This window comes from Drosophila arizonae, chromosome 2, assembly GCF_054131065.1.
Source record: "Drosophila arizonae isolate 15081-1271.41 chromosome 2, UAZ_ARI_1.0, whole genome shotgun sequence".
NCBI classification, from domain to species: domain Eukaryota; kingdom Metazoa; phylum Arthropoda; class Insecta; order Diptera; family Drosophilidae; genus Drosophila; species Drosophila arizonae.
The window spans coordinates 4,291,085-4,311,302 of record NC_142922.1 but is presented as its reverse complement, the minus strand read 5'-3'; the positions used below and the strand labels follow the sequence as shown (position 1 = coordinate 4,311,302).

The 20,218-nt window shown below is 42.5% G+C and overlaps 2 protein-coding genes and 1 long non-coding RNA gene across 11 annotated transcripts in view; 1 reads left to right on the top strand and 2 right to left on the bottom strand.

Annotated features, from left to right (window-relative positions):
* Position 1: 1 nt before the first annotated feature.
* Positions 2 to 2,180, bottom strand: hmw (hemingway). Of its 2 annotated transcripts, XM_018000977.2 has the most exons (5): positions 1,840 to 2,180; positions 524 to 1,713; positions 303 to 462; positions 110 to 243; positions 2 to 47 (listed from the first exon to the last, which is right to left on the bottom strand). In XM_018000977.2, the coding sequence occupies exons 1-5, from the start codon at positions 2,005 to 2,007 to the stop codon at positions 38 to 40; spliced, it is 1,662 nt and encodes a 553-aa protein (XP_017856466.1). In that variant the 5' UTR covers positions 2,008 to 2,180; the 3' UTR covers positions 2 to 37. The 2 variants fall into 2 exon arrangements, with proteins under 2 accessions (XP_017856466.1, XP_017856467.1); XM_018000978.2 differs by having other exon boundaries at positions 2 to 243.
* Positions 2,181 to 3,840: 1,660 nt separating this feature from the next.
* The window catches only part of LOC108619999 (patj homolog), a 38,563-nt gene continuing 22,185 nt past the window's right edge, over positions 3,841 to 20,218 (top strand). The window contains exons 1-3 of one of the 8 annotated variants that reach the window (XM_089475694.1): positions 3,841 to 8,017; positions 8,106 to 10,393; positions 10,451 to 11,332. In XM_089475694.1, coding sequence (XP_089331820.1) covers positions 8,488 to 10,393; positions 10,451 to 11,292 — 2,748 coding nt within the window. In that variant the 5' untranslated portion in view covers positions 3,841 to 8,017; positions 8,106 to 8,487 and the 3' untranslated portion in view covers positions 11,293 to 11,332. Of the gene's footprint in view, positions 8,018 to 8,105; positions 11,333 to 20,218 lie in introns of all 8 variants that reach the window. The other 7 variants (XM_018016865.2, XM_089475688.1, XM_089475682.1 and 4 more) reach the window with 7 other exon arrangements.
* Positions 17,297 to 19,198, bottom strand: LOC149270214 (uncharacterized). The gene is made up of 2 exons (XR_016271320.1): positions 18,012 to 19,198; positions 17,297 to 17,887 (listed from the first exon to the last, which is right to left on the bottom strand). It is a non-coding gene; the product is annotated as an uncharacterized LOC149270214 (long non-coding RNA).

Sequence of the window (20,218 nt, the reverse complement as noted above, 5' to 3'; positions counted from 1 at the left end):
ATTAACTTGCATAAAATTTTAATTTTGTAAATTCGCTTTAAACATTTCTAAAATTATAATATTTTGGATATCAATGCAAAATCAACAACTGGCTGATGAGCTAGCTCACTTGAATATGGGTCGGCGCGATCCCACGGCCTCCAGCTTGCGCTTCAACACATCGTTGTCCAAGTCAATCTGCCTTTGGTACTTCTTGCGGTTGACGGCGGCGGTAGTGCGGCGTGCTACAGGCGGCCCTTGATTCTATGTAGAGATAGATCGATATGTATGTACATATATAAATGTGTTTTGTATACGCCTACCTTAGCTTGGAGATTGGTATTGGATTTGACCATATTGACAGTTGGCTTTATTGTCGGTTTCACGTTCATCATTTTCTTCAATAAAATGTTATTCTGGCGCTCGATCTCGCGCACCTGCGGATTGGTGAAGCTGAAGCTCTTGCGTCCCAGATTCTTATAGCTGTAAAGCAGATTTGAGTTGTAATGCGTAAGGTAGGTAAAGTAGCTCACTCTGCACTTACTTGACCTCGGAGGAGGCGACTGAGCGTGGACGTCGCACATCTACGTGAAAGCCGCTGGTCTCGCTGCGCAGGCAGCTGGGCGTTGAGCTGAGCATGCGAGCCGACTGAGTCTGCTTCATGTGTGGATAGCGCAATAGGCCATCGCCCTGGCCGCATTCATCCATCAATAGCTTGTTCCCGTCCCCGGGCTGAGTGACATCAGTGCTCGAGGGGCAGCGGCAGCTGCGGCGTCCGATTTGCTGCTCTGAGCGCATTGTGGTCGGGGTAGACTTGGAGGACTCCAGGGATTGGGGCTCTCCATCTACTGGCAATGACTTTGGTTTGCCGTGCTTCTTCATCAGCTTGGTGGCCAGTGCCAGCTGCTCCAGTGCACTGTTGTCAGCGGAGCCGCCGCTCAGGCGAAATGTCTTCATGATCATCTCAGACATTTCAGTCATTTGCTGTTCCAGATACTTGACATTGAGCGGATCGCCCGGTACAGGCACATCGTCTTCCAGCTTATAGACCTCCTCGCCATTATCGTCGTAGATGCTCTCCAGCTTGGGAAATACTGGTGCATTGGCATCAACAATCGGCTTCCTCGGCAAATTCGGATGGTACTGAGGACCGCGCTTCAGTTTCTTATAGTTGGTTATGCCATCCAGTTCGGGGTCGGTGTTGCGTGAGGAGTCCATCTCACTGTCGCTGCCGTCGGAGCCATCGGCGATGTCAACCAGATCCATGTTGAGATGCAAGTCCTGATTATCCTGTGCGTGCCCATCCTCCTCTTCCTCAGCCTCCTCTTCATCCACGTCTTCTTCGTCTGCTAGTAGGCACTTTGTTTCTTCATCTTTCCCATCGTTGTCAATCTCGGCAGCCAAGTCTTTGCCATCAAACTCATTTTCCGACTCGATCTCGTCCTCAGCAGCCAGCTCATCTTCCATTTCGTCCTCGACTTCGGTTAGTTCATCCGAGTCCCCTTCTTCCAGATGCTTAGCGCTCTTCGGTATCAATGTGCGCACTGATATGGATTCATCGTCTGTCTGCTCAGGGTTCAGTGTGGATGAGTTCACTTCGGCCACAGTTTGGGTGACAACCACGGACTCGTCGTCCTCGGACGAGGAGCTGTCATACTTCACATGGGTTTGGCGAGCGAAGCCGCTTCCTCCGCCTGAGCGCTTGGAATACAACTGTTGACGGCGTGCATGTGGCTGTGGGGTCAGTGGGTTGGTGTAGTTGAGGCTAAACTCTTTGATGGTCAGCTCCGACAGCTCTTGGCTTTCAACCGGAGTTGGTGTTGTTGGTGTTGTTGTTTTTGTTGTTGTTTTTTCACTTACATTTCCACGCAAATACTCAGCCTCGACGTCGGTGTCGCTATGTGTATCGCTCTCATTATCAATATCCTCCTCATACTCCTGTTCCTCCTCCACATCGGAGGGCACTTCTTCATCAAAAGACTCCTCCATATAAGAGTCCTCCTCAGAGTTAACCGGCGGCTCAGTCATTTTGTTGTTTTGTATAAGCTACACAATCCCGGCTAGATCAAGACTTTTTTATTTATTTATTCGATACGTTCCAGGATTTATTTATTTTTTGTTTTTTTTTTTAGAAAATATGACTAACTAATATTTACTGTATATGTCTTTATCCAGTTGTATTATGGAGAGTACATGCGAGCTAATACAAATTTTCATGAAGTGTTCCCGTAGGCGGGACGCTTCATTCACCGACTACTGGGTTCACTGAATTTGATTTCTCGCTACGTTTCCGACACTTTACTGATGATGAGATGTGGGACACCGACGACGGGTTAGCCGATAGCTGAACCACTGAACCCATTTCGCCCACTGCTTTTCGTTTCGCTCAGGAGGTGGCCGAGGCAGGTGAGGCAGGTGCTATGTTACGATAGTTGCGAATAATACGTTCTGCCTTGCTATTTTATTTCGCTATTTGTTTTCCGCGCGCCCACGTCACATTGTCTTGACTCATAGTTCTTTAACACCTGAACCGTAACACTCGAGTGTCTTTACGAGGTGCTGCCAACCGTCTACGACTCCTTGGCAGGTGGAACTTTGTCTGTTTATTAGGACGTCGTAGCCAGTGCGGCTCGAGCGTTGCCGTGGACAACCGAGCAGGCGCACCAAGTTTGTTGTTTGTCCTAACCTGCCTGCCGAGGAGACTCACTTGTTGTCCAACTTGTGAATGAAGTCTAGTTGCCTGAATACGGGCAGCCCTAATAAAAACATATTTCAGAAATTAAATATTAAATAATATATATTATAATAAATCAATATGGACTTTGAGCATGATTATTGAATATTTTAAATATTTATTCATAATTATTTGTAAAATTTATGTACGTTATATATTAACTGGCAAAATTTTAAAAATATTTAAACATTTTTTAGTAAATGGGATTTAATTACAATTTTTGGAATATGTATTTGGACTAATACCCGAGATCTCGCTGCATCTACACATGCATAACTTCATATGTGTATATATGTGTGTATGTACATAAATATAAAGACCATTTGCCAGCTATTCTTATTAGCATATGTTTTTTCGTATTATCTATCCTGTTTACTAATATTCTCCCAAACAAGTGTTAAAGCTGTTTGCGTCGTTCACATATACATTCATGTTGTTAATAGCGCACACATTCATACAGCAAATGAGTTTATGTCAACATTCTGCAATCGTAATGTTAACTCCTTACAACAGCAGTGATCTAAGTGCAAGCAAGTATTAATATTCATTGTCTCGCTTACACACATGTTGTTTCCTGTATTGCAGGCGGGTTGTGCTTAAGGAATCTGTTGATCTCACTCGCACATATACAAAGATGAAAGCATTCAAAATAAAGGCCATCATGCAAATTATACTGTTGTCTCCCTTACACTATTCCTTTTCTTAGTGAGCCTTGATCAAGCGCCAGAAGAGAGCAAACGCAAATAAAAGAAAATGTTGTTTGCCATTCATCAGCAACAATTGTCGTTTCCGTTATCTTTAACACAACTTGAAGAAACCCCCTTTCGAAAGCGTCTTAAGCGGCGCTACTGTATCCAAAAGCTTTCTTACGCACTCTCCCACAATCGGAAAGTTGAATGAATGCTATCCGGCGGCAACTTCAGGCGCCGCCAACTGCCGCCGCACGTCAACTTCATATGTAAATATTGGCCGAGTGCTGAGCGGCCGAACTGCCGAGAGAGCCTGGCGCTGCAGTGCGCCGCAGCAGAGAGCACACGAGAGAGAGACAAAGAGAGAGCAATTTGCATCTAAACACCCTGTCAAGGCGCCACGTGCGAGCGGAGAGCACGGCATAGCATAGCAGAGGCAATCTGGCCAGCGGGCAATACATTTGACCAAGTTGCTTAGTCGCGTGCGGGCGTGTTGTCGAGCCGGAAAATGCGCGCGTAAACTGATAAAAAGAAAGAAAGAAAGAAAGAAAGAAAAAAAAAAGTAGCATATAATTACAATTGAGGGGAATATAAAGTGCACAAAAACTGAGCAAATAAAACGTAGTGGAGCCAGCCGCCATGCTGGCCCAGAGCAATGTGTCTATGAAGTGAGTGAATGGGCAAAAAACGAAAATGTGGCCGAAAGCAAGTGGGCCAGTGCAATATTACATTGTTTGGCCAAAATGTACGTAGCCGGCCCTACAAATTAATTAATAATATGCAACAGCTGCGAGTGCTTTGTAAATCGAGTTAACATCAACGCACACATACACTCACACACACGCACATACGAAGGCGTGCAGCAATGGACATGGATAGCTCCAGAGATTGGCAGCGATTGCTGTGGATGGTGTGCTTTGTTTGGCTGCATCAGCTTGTTAAATCAATAGAAAAACCCCGTTACGCGCTGTGTGCGTGGCTTTAACCAACAGCGGCATGGCTCATACGCCGCGCTGTTAGCGACAATATTCTAGGATAACGTGGCATAGCGTGGCATGGCGTGGCATGGCCTGCCTTGCCTTGAGATGGCTTGGCTGGGCTCTGACTAGCTGTGCTCAGCTAAGTAATTGCGTGGCATGACTTTTGGTTAGCAAGTTCACAAGTTGAGTTGTTTTCTTTTTTGTTCTGGGTTTTCTGTGTGTGTGTGTGTGTGTGTGTGTGTGTGTGTGTGTGGCAGAAACTGCAGGCAATGCTCGCGCAATTTGGCTAAAAGCCGTCGCTATCGCTGTTGTCGTCGACTCTTGCACGCTCTTAGCTAGGTCACAAGGCGAAGCCGCAACCGCACAGCAACAGTCAGGCTGGAGCTGGAGCTGGAACCTGCCACAGAAGCCACATAGAACGATGGCAACAGCTATGGCATAAGCAGTCGAAAGTCAAATTCATTAGGCATTAGGCGTAGGCGTGGGCGTGGCAGCCAATGTAGGCGTAGGTAACAAAGTGGCAAAGGAGTCAACACGCCAAGCTGTGTGGCTTCATCTTGCACGCCCCCAAACTATAATAGCTCAGTAGCTAAACATATACATATATACATACATATACATGTTTATATGTGTGTGTATATCGCCCACACTTTCTTTTTATATTTTTGCGCCATTTATCGATTTTTGACACTTGACTTGAGCGGGCCAAAACGCTGCGCCGGCTAATAATGCTTAGTGGGTCAGCGTTTTGAAGTACGTTAGAAGCAACAGCGGCCAGCGGCAAGAAAGTGAAAATGAAAATGAAAACCTGAAATGTACAAAAGACTGGCAGAGCCCCAGCCAGTTGGAGCCGCTGGAGCAGCTGGAGCAAGCCTTAAGTTGTGACATATAAAAATAGCAGAGACCCCTCTCATACACACACACACCAACACACGCTCACACGTAGGCAACAAATCCCCCTACTGCACACACACACACTCACTCACACACACACATATATACTTGCAGACGCATTGTAAACTTCAAACGCGCTTGGCCTACTTTTTGTGTAATGGTCTGGGATGGCAGAGTCCACGCCATCGTCCTGGCCATGGTAGTTGCTTTGGACCGCCCCCCCTCCCTCTCTCGCCCTCAACCACCCGTCGTCGCAATTGCGTGCTCGTCAACCGCAGCCAAGTTAAATGAAGCACATTGCGGGGCCAACGACGACGGCGGCTCTGCAAACAAATGACCAAAAGCGTGCGCGCGCGTTAATCATACGCCCCGTGCGCCGTACACGAATCCGTGCTTTGTTGAACGTAAAGTCAATCAGCGCTGAATTGACAGCTGCAGTCAATGGCAAAACGGTGCAGCACAGCATAAAAACCAAAAATGATGGCATCATGCCACCGTCCAAGTGCACCTCATTAGCTGCCCATAGAGATGAGCCAGGCCGAAAGCGAAAATTACCCAAAAACTGTTCACAAGTATCGCAGTCGCTCAGTCAAATGGGGAAACGGTTTAAAGCGCAATTGCTGCAAATTAGTTAGAATATTATTTCAAGTGCTTTAATTATCTAAGAGTCGAAATAGTGGAGAAAGAATTTGATGCCAATTGGTTTATTGAAAATGTAGAGAATTAATGAAAGGTATATTTTTTTTATATCAAGTAAAATAAATTAATCGAAATAAAATAAAATAGAAGAAATCCATTTATTCTTATATTTTATTTAATTTCTATTTATTTATTTTACTTGATAGATTTATTGTATAGAAAAGAAAAATTATATAGACTTATTATATGCAAATATGTATTTTTATTTCAATTTTATCTATTTTTTGTTGTAAAATTATGATATTAAAAGTATAGTTAAATAGTAAATTATAAAAAATATGACTGTAGATTAAATACTAGACCCTTTTAAGTACAAAGACTAAAAGATTTTAATACATGGGCATATAGCATTTGGTAATTTGAAAGATAATTGATGGTTTAGAGGAAAAATTAAAAAGAAAGAAAAAAACCTAATGAAAAGCTGAAATTACTTGGAAATACGTTGCTAGGCTAGATAATTTATATATATGTATACATATACATGATATATTGATTCTTAGCATTTAGGCAACAGAAATGATTTCGTTAATTTCGATATTTGATTGGAAAACATATTTTTTGGATTTATTTGAGTTTTGGGAAACATTACTGGGGCAATTTTTAAGCAATAGTACTCTGCATAGTACTTTTTTACTTTGGTTAATTTGATTTGCGTCCATATGGACACACGGACGAGCTCACTTACTCATCAAACTCACAATGCAATTTATCGATTGGTCAACTAGTAAGCAAAGTTATTGATAAAAAATAATAAAGTAACAATTTTACAATATTTTTAATGGCAATTTAAAGACTCATCTTAAGTTAATTTATATGTTTAAGTTCTTAAATTATATTTAAAATAATTTTCTTCAACTGCCACTCACTTCGTTATTAATAAACTGTAATTGAAATTTTATATTTTTAAATTCATAAATTACATACAAATAGAATAGCATTATTCCGCATGCACTCAGTTCATTACCGATTGAAATTCATATTTTATTTATCGACAATAAAAAAGGTAATTTTCTTCTTCTTGCTGCTTTGTTTACACTGCCTACAATGATAGCAGGAGCAAGTTTTTATCGTGCGACCATTTGACGTTCAGCTGAAAGTTTGCATGCGAATTCACTTGCTTCAGTTGCCCATTTTTCATGCCATTTCGTCCAAAAACAAGTTAACTTCATCGATAAAAAATGAAAAGATAAATATAAATAAAAAGTTGTAAAACAAATTGCTTTCATTTTCATTCGGCATAAAAGCCTTGAGGCCAAGCGACGATTCAGTATAAATATTTGCTAGACAGATAAGCCGCGGGTAGTCAAGTGGGATGTGTATGTATGTATATGTGTAAATATATATACATACATACATGTACACATATATCTGTATCTGTATCTGTATCTGTTAAATGGCTGCTGAAATGTCTAACGCTCAATTATCAGCTCATCTCTAGACGTGTCGCAGCATTACACATACACAGCTACATGTATGTATGTATGTCTCTGTATAGGTGAGCATTTATTGGTGGCTTATTCGACTTATCGTTAGCTGCAATTTGTTTTCCCTCTCTGTCTCTCTGTGTGTGTGCGTGTGTGTGTGTGTGTGTGTGTGTGTCTCTTGGTGGCACATTATGTTACAGAGTTGTTTCGCATTAGAGCCAGAGCAAACTAGTCTCGAGCACAGTGGAAGGCTTTGCTCACTTTTGGAATTAATTGCCGTGGTAGCTGAGCGGGTGGGTGGAGTGGGTGGAGGTGGTGCTGGAGCTGTGTATGTCAGGCATGCGTGGCACGTGAATGCCAGGCAAAAACCATTCGCGCGCGCCTCAGAGTTGTGTGTGGGTGTGTGTGTGCGGGCGTGCGTGTGTGTGCATTTAAATTACGAAATCGTGCAAAAAAGGTGCCATTAAAAAAAGGCGCTCCAAACGCGTGGTTGCCCGACAAATGAAACAAAATAACGCAAAATAAACTAAATATGTATACAACAACAAAAAAAAAGAAAAAAAGAAATGAAAAAGTGAAAATAAATAAACGAAGCGAGTGCAGCTGCTGTCGCGTGACGTAAGGGCTGACGTTGCGTATACGCAATATCAGCTCTATCTCTATCTCTCTCTCTCTCTCTCTCTCTCTCTGTCAATTTACCTGATAGGCAGGTGGCGGTGCGTGCGGCTGTTGTCGTTAAACGTTCTTGGCGTCGGCGGTGCCAGGAGCCGTTACCCGGCCGGGCCATAATTGTTATTCAAATGTGGCAAGGGTGAATGATACGAAATGCAATAACAATAACTGCGACAGTGAAATAAATTCAAGTGAAAGCGATTCAAGAACAAACTGACACCAACACCAACACCAATACCAACAACACCAATAGCAACAGCAACAGCAACAGCAACAGCAACCACAATCAAGCAACAACACCAATTAGCAGATTGCCAACAGCACCACCAGCGAGCGGTCATGTTAGCAGCCAGCCTGAGCCGCCGCACCACCACAGTCAAGCGAACACGTACAGCAACTATTGGAGCAGCAGCGAGATGGTATTGAGCACCGAATGGTCGCAGGTGGAGGTTATCGATCTGATCAACGATGGCAACGGGCTGGGCTTCATTCTGGTGGGCGGTCGCAGCACGGGCGTTGTCATCAAGGCCCTGACGCCGGGGGGCGTGGCCGAGCGGGATCAACGCCTGCAGCTGGGCGATCATCTGCTGCAGATTGGCGATGTGAATCTGCGCGGCTTCAGCTCGGAGCAAGTGGCCACAGTTCTTCGTCAGACCGGAGCTCAGGTGCGTCTGATTGTGGCTCGGCCCGTGGAGCCGACGGCCATCGACTACAATACGCTGGCCAGTCATGCGCCCATTATACCAACTAAGCTCCTCTCCGACCCGGAAGAACTGTCGCGGCATCTCTTTCAGAATCCGAGCTTGGCCACGGCGACGACACCCCTGGATGTGGGCAGTCTGGTTGGCCTGGTCACGGGCGCCCCAGCTGGCGATACGGCTGACCAGGGCAATGTGCCGTTGCCACTGTCACTGCCCCTGCCCCTGCCCCTGCCCCATTCCCAGTCCCACACCCAGACCCAGTCACAGTCCCAGTGCCAACCCACACAGTCTCTGCCTCTGTCCCTGTCACTGCCTCTGTCCCCGACCATGCCCTCCATGCCCGCCATGGCCCCAGCGCCCGATACTGAGCTGGCCGATCTGCCGCTGCCGCCGATACCCGCCAATCTGGCCAGCAGCAGCAGCTCCTGCCTGCAGGATCCCGACATTGTGCCCTACTCCATACTGTCGCCGCCTCCGACGACAGCGCTGCTCACGGCGCGACAGTCGCTGCAATTGCCGCTGGGTCAGTGCTGGCAGACTGAGGACGACGACGATGAGGATGAGGCGCAGCAGGGGGAGGGTGGGGAGGATCTGGAGGATGGGGAAGGAGGTGGGCAGCGGGCTCAGCATGTGGATGGCACTGTGATAGCCGGCAAAAGGTCGGCAAATGACGGCGACTGTTGCTCCGTGGACTCCGAGTCGCCCTCCACATACGTGGACTCGCCGGAAACGGAAACGTACGTCGTGGTGCTGCACAAGAACGTCTACGGGCTGGGCATCACCGTGGCCGGCTACGTCTGCGAGGAGGAGGATCTGTCCGGCATCTTTGTGAAGAGCATCATCGAGGGCAGCGCCGCCGAGATGAGCCGCCAAATTCAGATCAACGATCGCATCGTCGCTGTCGACGGCCGCACCTTGGCCGGCGTGACCAATCACCAGGCTGTGGAGTTGCTGCGCAACACGGACATTGAGGTGCATCTGACGCTGGAGCGTTTTCTGCGCGGCCGCAAGTTCGAGCATCTGCAGGTGGCCCTCACCGAGATGAAGGTGGGCGGCGGCAGCGCCAATGCCAACGATGGCGATGCCCAGTCCCAGCTGTCGATGCCCGCCTCGCCTTCGATAGCGACGCTTAGCTGGCTGCCGCCGAAATCGGCCGACGCGGACTCCATTGTTACCGATGCCGGTGATGGCCAGCTGCTGCCCGACTTTCCCGAGCTGCCCTCGCGGGACACCGTCGACTCGAACATGTCGCACATGCTCGACCGCAGCGACCACAGTGCTCCGCCGCTCACCAATGGCAATGGCAGTGGCTTGGGCCATGGACTGGGTGGGCATGGCCACGATCATGACAGCGGCAATGACACCGACGAGCAGTGTCCAGAGCCGGAGTCTGAATTGAAGCTGCCACAGCAGCCGCAGCCGCAGCCGCAGCCGCAGCTCCTGCCCCAGTTCAAGTCAAAGTCAGAGACTGAGTCGATAGCAGCGGCAGCCGTCGCCGAGCCGGAGCATGGCAAGACGCCCACCAATGAGCCGGATGTGCCAGCGTTTAAGGGCACTGACACGGCCACGCCCGCCACATTGGCCAGCCCCAGCGCCGCCTCGCTGCGGGTGGCCTGGAAAAGTGAGTTTCCCGAAAGTGAAATATTAGTTGCCGAAATAAATAAACTTTCAGGTCTAGGGATCAGCCTCGAGGGCACCGTCGACGTCGAGTGCGGCATTGAGAAGCGTCCGCATCATTACATACGCTCAATACTCGAGGACGGTCCCGTCGGCAAACAGGGCATACTGCGGCCGGGCGACGAGCTGCTCCAGGTGAACGAGCACAAGCTCCAGGGCCTGCGTCACATCGACGTGGTCAAGATATTGAAGGAGCTGCCGGCCAGCGTGAAGCTGGTCTGTGCTCGCGGCACGCGCGCTCCCTCGATAATCAATACCTCCCAGAATCCGGAGGCCTTCGAGACGCGCAGCCTGCTGCCCGGCGGCCATCAGAGTCTGCAGAATCTGCTGAGCAAGGCGCAGTCGGAGAGCTCCCTCTACACGTCGAGCACGGCAACGCTGACGGAATCAGCGACGGCAGCTGGAGCTGCAGCTGCCACCGCCACCGCCGCCGTCGCCGGAGCGACAGTGCAGCGGTCCAAGTCGCTGGACAACATGTCCGGTCTGGCGCTGTGGAGCAGCGACGTGACAGTGGTGCACATTGAAAAGTCTGAGCAGGGCTTCGGTTTCTCTATACTCGACTATCAGGATCCCCTCGATGCGGAGGGCAGTGTGATTGTGATACGTGGCCTGATACGCGGTGGTGCTGCGGAGGCAACCAACGAGATCTTTCCGGGCGATCGTCTAATCAGCGTCGGTGAGCACTCGCTGCAAGGTCTCGAGCTCGACGAGGCGGTGGCCATTTTGAAGGCCATGCCACCGGGCCGAACGCGTCTCGGCATTTGCCGACCCCTCTCCACCACGGACAGCAACAGCAACAGCAACATTGCCTCGCCGATCGCCGACTCGGCAAGCAGCACATAGTGCCAGGCGGAACTACAATCTCAGCGACAGCTCATGATACGTGAGTATTATAAATATTCCTATGAAACATAATTTAAGTCGCAGTTTTACTCTTATTAATTCGTTAAAAAGCATCCGCTCTATTTTGTCTCTCTTTTTCCCTCTCTGCATGTTGATTAGATGTTAGCAATCATATTCGGGTTGATCTCTTCCTGTGATTTCATATGCTAGAGTGAGACAACTCTCTACTTTGGGCAGTTATCTACTACAGGACTGCACTGACACTGTTAACAGTGATGGCAATCTTAACAGAATACTAGGTGTGCTGCTATTGGCTACAAACTTAATTTAACATTTTTTAGCATTCATTCCACTTGAGATATGTCTAGTTTGAATCTTATTAGCATTCCAATTTGCTATTTCCTTGGCTATCGCTCAGCCGAGGTAAAGTGTCTTGGGATAACGTTTGCTTTAAGAATTTTGATGTTTTAAATATGTGAAGCAATCGAATATGCATCAGAATGTTCTTGAGCAGCAGCAGCTGCAGCGCCATCAGCAGCGTGTTTAAGTACCAAGTCAAAAATGCCCTGTAAGTATACAGACTATTCGAAGGGTATAACAAAATCAAGCTGATGTTAGGCATTTGAGTGGTAAAAATATAAATGTTAAGCTTATCAGACTGCCATTTTAAACAGGAAAAGCCTTTTTCATGGAGTACAAATATTTATTTAATTTATATTCATAAGAAAAACTTACAGTCCTTAAGCTTAAAGGTTTTTTTTTCAATTATCTTTGTGTATGCAAATATTTGTAAATAAATATGTAAATTTGTAAGGCATACACAAAAGTTTTGAGAGCTTTCTAAACACTTGAGCAACGGCAGCAATATCTGTCCAGGGTATCTCTTTGTGCACTTCAAGCTAAGCATTCACAATGCTAAATCGTTTCAAAAGGTGTTTTGCACCTGTTGCCGTTATAATATGAATTCGATTGCCAATGCCATTTCCATTGGCAAGCGGATTGCCTGGGCTATAATTGAATCATCTTTTGAGGCAGCTGTCGCCAGTTTCCTGACGAGTTTTCTTATGCGCGCTCAGAGTGTAAGGCGCCAATATTGGTTTGCCAGTAAGATTTTTCAACAAAGTGTTCCATTTATCATATAGCTAGAGTAGAGTAGAAGCTAAATGTGATATAGAACAAAGTCAAATTACTGTAAGATGGTTCATTTTTTTTAAACTGTAGATATTTAACATTGACCCTGTATCATACAATCGTGTATACCCGTTTGCCACATTCAGATTCGCTCTTTATAATATTCGTTTATTTTTTTCCCCCTCGTTTTTCGCTTTATGTGAGCCCCAACGTCTGTCAGTGACAAATGCTGCCACTTCAATTTGGTCTCCTTTAATGTTGTTCCGTTGCCACGCCCCCCACGCAGTCGTGTCAACCCACTCGTCGGCTTTCACTCTTTTTGGCTTTGTAGTGCTTTTTGAGCCTTTATTTAATTGCTGGCCACAGCAACGCCCCGTTAACACGCCCCGCACCCACACACACACACACATACACAAACACACACTGTTGGCAAACAAAAACTCTGTCAAATTTATAGCACTCATACCCTGTAATATCAGAAAAGGGAAAACTCAACAACGAAAAAAAAAAGACAATGCTTTGAGCGTGGACTGCGGGGAGGGGCAGAGATTCGAGTGCTCGAGTGTTTCGTGTTCATCCATATGCTGACAAGAACTCTTTGCGCCTTTTGTCAGCCACTTGTTGTCCTCTAATTCGTTCTTTGATTGCCCACATTCAGTCTGCTGGACTCTCCCCCCTCTCCCTCTCTCCCTCGCTCTCTCTATCTCTCTTTCACTCTTGGTGCTAGCAGCGCGTGGCAGGTGCAAAAGTTTTCTCAAAGAATCTCTGACGCAATCCGCAAAAGTTTTCATTGCACACTTTAGTTTTGATACACTCGGCAACATCTCTGATAGCAGCGCATTGCCGGGAAAGGGAATGGAGCTGGAATACAGCCGGAATATACTATATGTATATAGACACCTGGGTCATTTGTGTTTTTTAAATTCAAATATATTTCATTCAATTTTTATTTTTTACAAATATATGTAATATATTCACTCAGGTCTCAAGTCTCTAGGGCAGACATTTATTATATGATTTTGTTATCTTGTTTTTGATTTGGTTATTCTTTCGACCGAGCTTGGACACTCTTTTTCAGAGACTGTGAAAATATTTCAATATAAATAGCACTTGATTGCACTTGAAAGTGCTGCAAAAATTGCTAAGAGCTTTGTAAGGAATCTAGCAAATGTTGAAAGGAATTTCATTTACTTGTGTCTCAAGCGTCAATTTGTATTTTTCATGAGCTTTGCAGTCCTTTGTGAGGACTAAGTAGTCCTTAGCTAATTCATTTCACAGTTCAAAGGAACTTTCTCTTCAGTGCTTCACTTCGTGTTGTCAGTTTTTCCACATATGTAAATAGTGCGAAGATATAGAATGGAGGGTGGATAAATTAGTTATGCGTGCTACACACTGAGTGTCATCAGTATAACGTTCCCCTCACATTCTCTGCTAATATTGAATAGTATCTATATTTAGGAAATTCGAAAAGGCATTTTTCTTTTTCTTCATAAAATAAAACCTAATTCAGATTTGTATCATTTAAATATTTAAATGAACGTTTTTTTTAATAGGTGGACAGGAATTTTCCCATTAGAGAGACATTTTTGCAATATTTTGTAATTTTTTGTTGGAATGCTTATATATTAAACATCTTTAATCTAATTTAGCAATGTGTATATCAGGATGTATTTGGAAGGCTATAAACATATATGAAGCAAATATAAATATAATTAAATAAAATAAAATCATTGAACATTTGCTTTCGCTTTGAATTGTGAAAAGTCAGAGAGGGTTTCAGCTTACTCCATACTCAACTTTCAGGCCCCGCTCGATGCGTGATTGTGATTTGTGAGCCGTACAATAGATCTCTGTAGATTTATATTTATTATTTCTGTCAGCATAATTGTACTCGATCTCTTTTAACCACTTTTATCCTAGAGTATTTCGTATTCGTCTATAATAATATCTATCTATGTACCTATGTATGAATTTTTATATCCATCTGTCTATCTACCTATCTATCTATCTATCTATCTATCTATCTATCTATCTATCTATCTATCTATCTATCTATCTATCTATCTATCTATCTATCTATCTATCTATCTATCTATCTATCTATCTATCTATCTATCTACCTATCTATCTATCTATCTATCTAGCTATCATGACATATAAATAGAGATATTATATTCATTATAAAAAGCAGCACTTTTATCACTTTTATCATCTGATCTTATATCAACTATAGCAACTAGAGCTCTTCAATCAACATCTGCAATAGGGTTCTCTTTATCTATCTCTTAATAAACTAATTCAACCAGCTACAATTAGCATCCTTCAGCACATATGTAGTATTCTATAACTATAGCAATCACAGCTGTTTCAGCAATAGCAGCTCTACTCTTAGGGTATTTCAACACCCTCAACAGACATAATCTTATCTTGGCATTCTTTTACCTAACTGTTTTTCTATATACCTATATCTCACACCTAGCATTCCATATCATATAGCCTTGCTAGAACTCTAGCAACTGGATCTTTTCTACCATCAATTCCTCACACTATCCTAGCGTGTTTCATCGTCAACCTTAGCAACCAGAATTTCCATTGGCAATTCTTTCAAATTGTGTGTCAAGCGAAACAGCTTTAAGAGTTTAGAGTCCGCTTTGTGGCAGTCGGAGTCATCCGGACTTTTAAATGCCTTTTGAGTGGGTGGAGAAAAAGTTTTAATACACCGACTGGTCGGTCGGCTGGATGTTCTAACACCTTAAGCACTGTGCAGAGGGTTCGTTCACATTAGGCAACCACGTTGCGTTCAACTTGGTTTTGTACTGCCATAAATAATTCATGCATAGAAATAAATACGAAACTTTGACAGAAGTTTTGAGATGTGAATGTCGCCGTTGTTGTTGCTGCTCCCCGTCTGGGCTGTGGCTGAGAGGACGCATCCCCCAAGAACAGACGCCAATTTGCTGGTAATCCTATGGGGGTCAACAAGCTGCGCATTAAGCACTTCACACATGTGCGTGCCGATGTGTGAGTGTGCGTGTGCCTGTGTGAGTGTGTGTCTGTGTGTGTGTGTGTGTGTATGGATGTATCTCAAAATCCCATAAATAGTAATTTTATTAATTGAGTGTGTTACTCGGCTCTGCTCTGCTCTGCTCTGCTCACAGTCCCCGTAGTCATTCATTATTTACGATACGTTTGACATTTGTTTAAAAAATCATAATTCGCAATTGTTAAAGGCATAAATAACGAGCTACGAGCTTTCAGTTTGGTATTCGCATATTAATGCCCGTATGATTTATGTATGCTCGACGATAGATATGTGTTTTTATTATTGTTTTTCTTCTCGTTTTTCCTTTGTATTTTTTTTTTTTTTTTTTTTTTTATTCCTCCCCTTATTTGCTTTTTCAACTGGATCATGAAAAATGGAGTCCATTGTCCGGCAGCTGCCCTAGAAATAATAAAGCCAACGGCAAATTATAAAAAATTGTTTGTCGAGAAAATTTCCCAGACGTGAGCAGAGCTATGCACACACACACACACACACACACATACGAACACAGAGAGTTACCTATATGTAATTGTTGTTGTTTGGCCATTTAATTAATTGGCCATTAAAAGTGTTGAAAATTGAAAACATTTTTCGCTATTGCACGACGCGCGCCACAAAATGAACAAAAATCGAAATTGTTGCCCAGCGCCCGCAGCTGCTGCGGCTGCCCCGTACCCCGTGGCCCTTGCCATGTGGTCAGGCGGAGCGACTGACTGACTGTCCGGCGCTTAGACTCGTGTGTTTTCGATATACTATATAAGATATGGGCAAAGAAAAGAGGAGCTGAAAAAAAAATATATATATTCTTTAGACAGTGTTATAGATGATATGGCAGATACTCTGTAATCAGTTTGTGTATATTTTATTTAATAATTGTTTTTAAAGTCTGTCAAATCGAATGGGAGGCAAAGATTAAGGAAGTAATTTAATAATTATTAATATACTAATATATATTTATTTGTATATATATAAATAACATGTAAATATTCTTACTTCTATATTCTTTTTTCATCATGATTCCAAATATAATATATTGATATATATATATATATAAATTTAACAAAAAATTTTTGTTTCAATAGTAAATAGATGTGTTTATTTACATCTCCGCCCATATAACGGATAACTGGCATATTTTCATATAACCTTATATTAGACTTTTGCTGCTCTATATCTAAATTTCTAATTGACAAACTTCTGTTACAAACTTCCCGTCAAAGAACAATATAGCCTTTACGCTCGATTCAATTAAGACAGGGTACTAGGAAAATAATCTACTGGGCGGCAGCTAAAAAACGGAATTTTATTTAACCAATTAATGAGTAGAAACATGTGTATATTAAAAAATCTATATATCATGTCGAGTGCTCAACTTGTTATTGGCTCAAATTGCTAAATGGCTAGAAAATGAAATGATTATGCTAATTTGATGGTTATATAAGTAGGGTATACTCTCAACCTATATAGATATATGTATGTATATTACTGGCCATATCACATGCCGAGCTCTTCAATTAATAATCGATTTGTCTCTTAACAAAGCAATTATACATAACTCCCAGCCATTCAAATATATCCCATTGCCCAGTGCCCAATGGCCAATAAATAGTTTGATGGCCTTTCAATTATAGCCATAATTGTGTGCGGGGCTTAATTAAAATCTCTGAAAATAAGAGCAACAAAAACAAAGCAACAAAAAAAAAAAAAAAAAAAAAAAAAAAAGCAGCAGTATAAACAAATTTGTGCGGTTGCCTTTATGATTCAACTAGCTGGCCCGGCAAACGTTGCATTGCCCTCTATATTATTTCTAGGTAAAAAATTGTTAAAAGCTATGTTGTTCAGGCTGGGATACACTGATAAATTTATTAATCGGATTTTCATTCAAGCACCTTGTAAACGACATTCTTCGTTTTTTGGTCGGGTGCAAGAACAAATAATGCGGATCGTTTGCCAACACGTGAGCATGCCACGTACAATTGACCATGAGAAAAACACGCATTTTCTAGATTGAGGCCACAAATAGTCAAAGATTGGCCCTGTGACTTGTTGATCGTCATGGCGAAGGCAAGACGAAGCGGGAATTGAATTCGTTTAAATTCAAAGGGCATATCTGTTGAGCTCATCGGAATCCTAGGAATAAGAACTTCCTCATCTTTAAATTTTCCTTTGAGTATCAACGCGTGAATCACATTGCTCATCAGTTTTCTTATCACCAAACGCGTTCCATTGCACAGTTTTGGTTGGTTTAAATTTCTAAGCATGCAAATCATGGAGAATTGCTCTTTTCATAGCTGTGTTCATTTCTTGACGCCGGTCAAGTTGTTCTTCCATATTGCCCATGAAGTATATTTGCAAGAATTTTTGCTGTGCATCTTCAATAGGTTGCAATGATCCAATGCGATGGCAAATCTGGCCTTGAATCTTTAAATTCAAAGCCATAGTTATAGTTATATTTACAAACACTATTTACAGAAATCTAACAAACTACATTATTCAAAATTTTTTTTTGGCAGTCATAGAAAATAAAATTTTTAACGTAAATTACCTTAAATATCCGTCTCCAATATTTTCCGCCCCAAATTATGTCATTTGGAAACAGGCATTGTATTTTTGAGTGTTCGCTAGAAAATGTCGTGATTCTAGTGTTTTGCCATAAAGCAGGGAACGCAATGGCTATGGTGACCGCTAATGGCAATGTCACTTTACCACTAAGGCAGCACAAACCGGGCGTTTCACCAGCAAACTTCAATGCGCCACAATGCTAGCAAACAACGTCCATTGGACCAATGCAAACTAAACGATTCAAGCTGTAATCAATGGTGCAATCATATCGAAACGCTGCTCGATTCAATCCTTGAACCATTTCTTATTGCCATTTCACGGGCTGCCTCTCTTTGAGAAGCACGAATTAAGGCCCTTCTTCCCTGGATACTAACGCGGAGCCTTTCTCGGGCGATTTCTCGCTCTTCGTCAGATAATTGACTCGCGCTATTCCGTTGCCTAATTGCATTATGGGTCCGCCGGGAAAGATTAGATCTTCTAGGACGCGGCATTTTTATTAATAGTAATACTGCCCTCGCACAAAACCATATAAAACAATCGAGAAATATAAATATAAATAATTTACACAAATTTATGTTTGAGACAAACAAATACCTGAACTTTCGAGATATTTAGCTTTTGTAAAAGTCCAAAAATACAATTTTTAATAATTAACTTTTTTTTTTTTAATTTCGAATTTTGAATTTTGAATTTTTTATTTATTTTTGATTGTTAGGTTTTAATCTTTTGATTTTTTTTTTTAATTTTTGCAGATTTTTGATTTGAAATATTTATAAAGTTTAAAAGTCCGAAAATATAAAAAGCCAAAAATACACTTTTTAATAATTACCTTTTTTTTTTTAATTTCGAATTTTTAATTTTTTATTTATTTTTTGAACAGTCAACTTTAACTTCATTTTCATTATTTTTTTGGTTTTCTACACTTTCTGGTTTATTTTCTGACGTCGCAGCACAATACAATTTGTTTCTGTATTTTTCTTTCTGCTGCTGCTTCAGCCTTCTTAAATGTCTTTCACTATACATATTTGATTATTTTATTATTATTATATTTGTTATTATTATTATATTATTATTATTATATATTATATTATTAAAATTGTGTTGCAATTGCATACATATGTATTAATACAAAACTTCACTAAACTTGCACTTCACTAAACTTGCAATGCTCGATTGTATTTGCTCAACGGGCGAACGAACATCGAGTAAGAGCAGAAAGCATAAATGAAATCAAACGGTACTTCCATAACAATTGTTTTTGTAAATTATGAAAGGAACAGTGACAGAAAGCGAAGATTGTTTTCTTCCTTCACCTATGCACTATTCGCAAAAAACCAAAAATATATGTAATGATAGTACCGTTTTTTTTCGTTTATGCTTTCTGCCGTTTCATGCATATATGTATGTATGTAGTTTGTTGCTCGGTGGCTCGGCGTTCGCTTACCATAGGGTCAGTCAAGTAAGTACCCATGTAAGGACTAGTGCTAGCCTTCGAACATCGAGGAAGAGCAGAAAGCATAAACGAAAAGAAACGGTACTTCCATAACAATTGTTTTTGTAAACTAGGAAAGAAACAGCGACAGAAAGCGAAGATTGTTTTGCTCCTTTGCTATGCACTATTTGCAAAAAAAACAAAAATAAATGTGATGATAGAACCGATTTTTTTTCGTTTATGTTTTCTGTTGCTCGGTGGTTCGGCGTTCGCTTACCATAGGGTCAGTCAAGTAAGTACCCATGTAAGGACTAGTGGGGAAGGTAGTTCAACTACGGTCAATCGCCACCTCCAGTACTACAGGGTATTTACAGTTTATACAGACAGACAAACAAACCAATAAAGTGCTCAGTTTATGAATTCCTCATCTTCTCTTCATGAATAAATATAAATTAATTTGCTTAGCTATGAAATATGAAATGTATTTATGCATAAATAACAACTGAATTAGATTTAGTGCTCAAGGAAAGTTCGACCACAGAAGTGAGCAGAGAAATGCAAGTTTCATTTGTTTGTTATGCGAGAGGCATTGCAAATAAATAGAAATATATTTGTACACATAACTATATATATGTATACATGGGTGTGTGTGTGTGTGTTCACATATCCGAAACACGCCAAGTTTCAATTGAATTTTTGGGGTAAAGCGAAAAGTTGTTAGCATTTGCTGACAAGGTTGACGTGAACGTTGATTTGGG

What these genes read in the sequence shown, in the direction of transcription:
- hmw (XM_018000977.2), bottom strand. Translation starts at nt 2,007, where the DNA reads ATGACTGAGCCGCCGGTTAACTCTGAGGAGGACTCTTATATGGAGGAG. An exon ending in CTGAGTATTTGCGTGGAAAT is followed by an intron (nt 1,714 to 1,839) that starts GTAAGTGAAAAA and finishes CTGACCCCACAG; the next exon opens with CCACATGCACGCCGTCAACA. An exon ending in ATACCAATCTCCAAGCTAAG is followed by an intron (nt 244 to 302) that starts GTAGGCGTATAC and finishes ATCTCTACATAG; the next exon opens with AATCAAGGGCCGCCTGTAGC.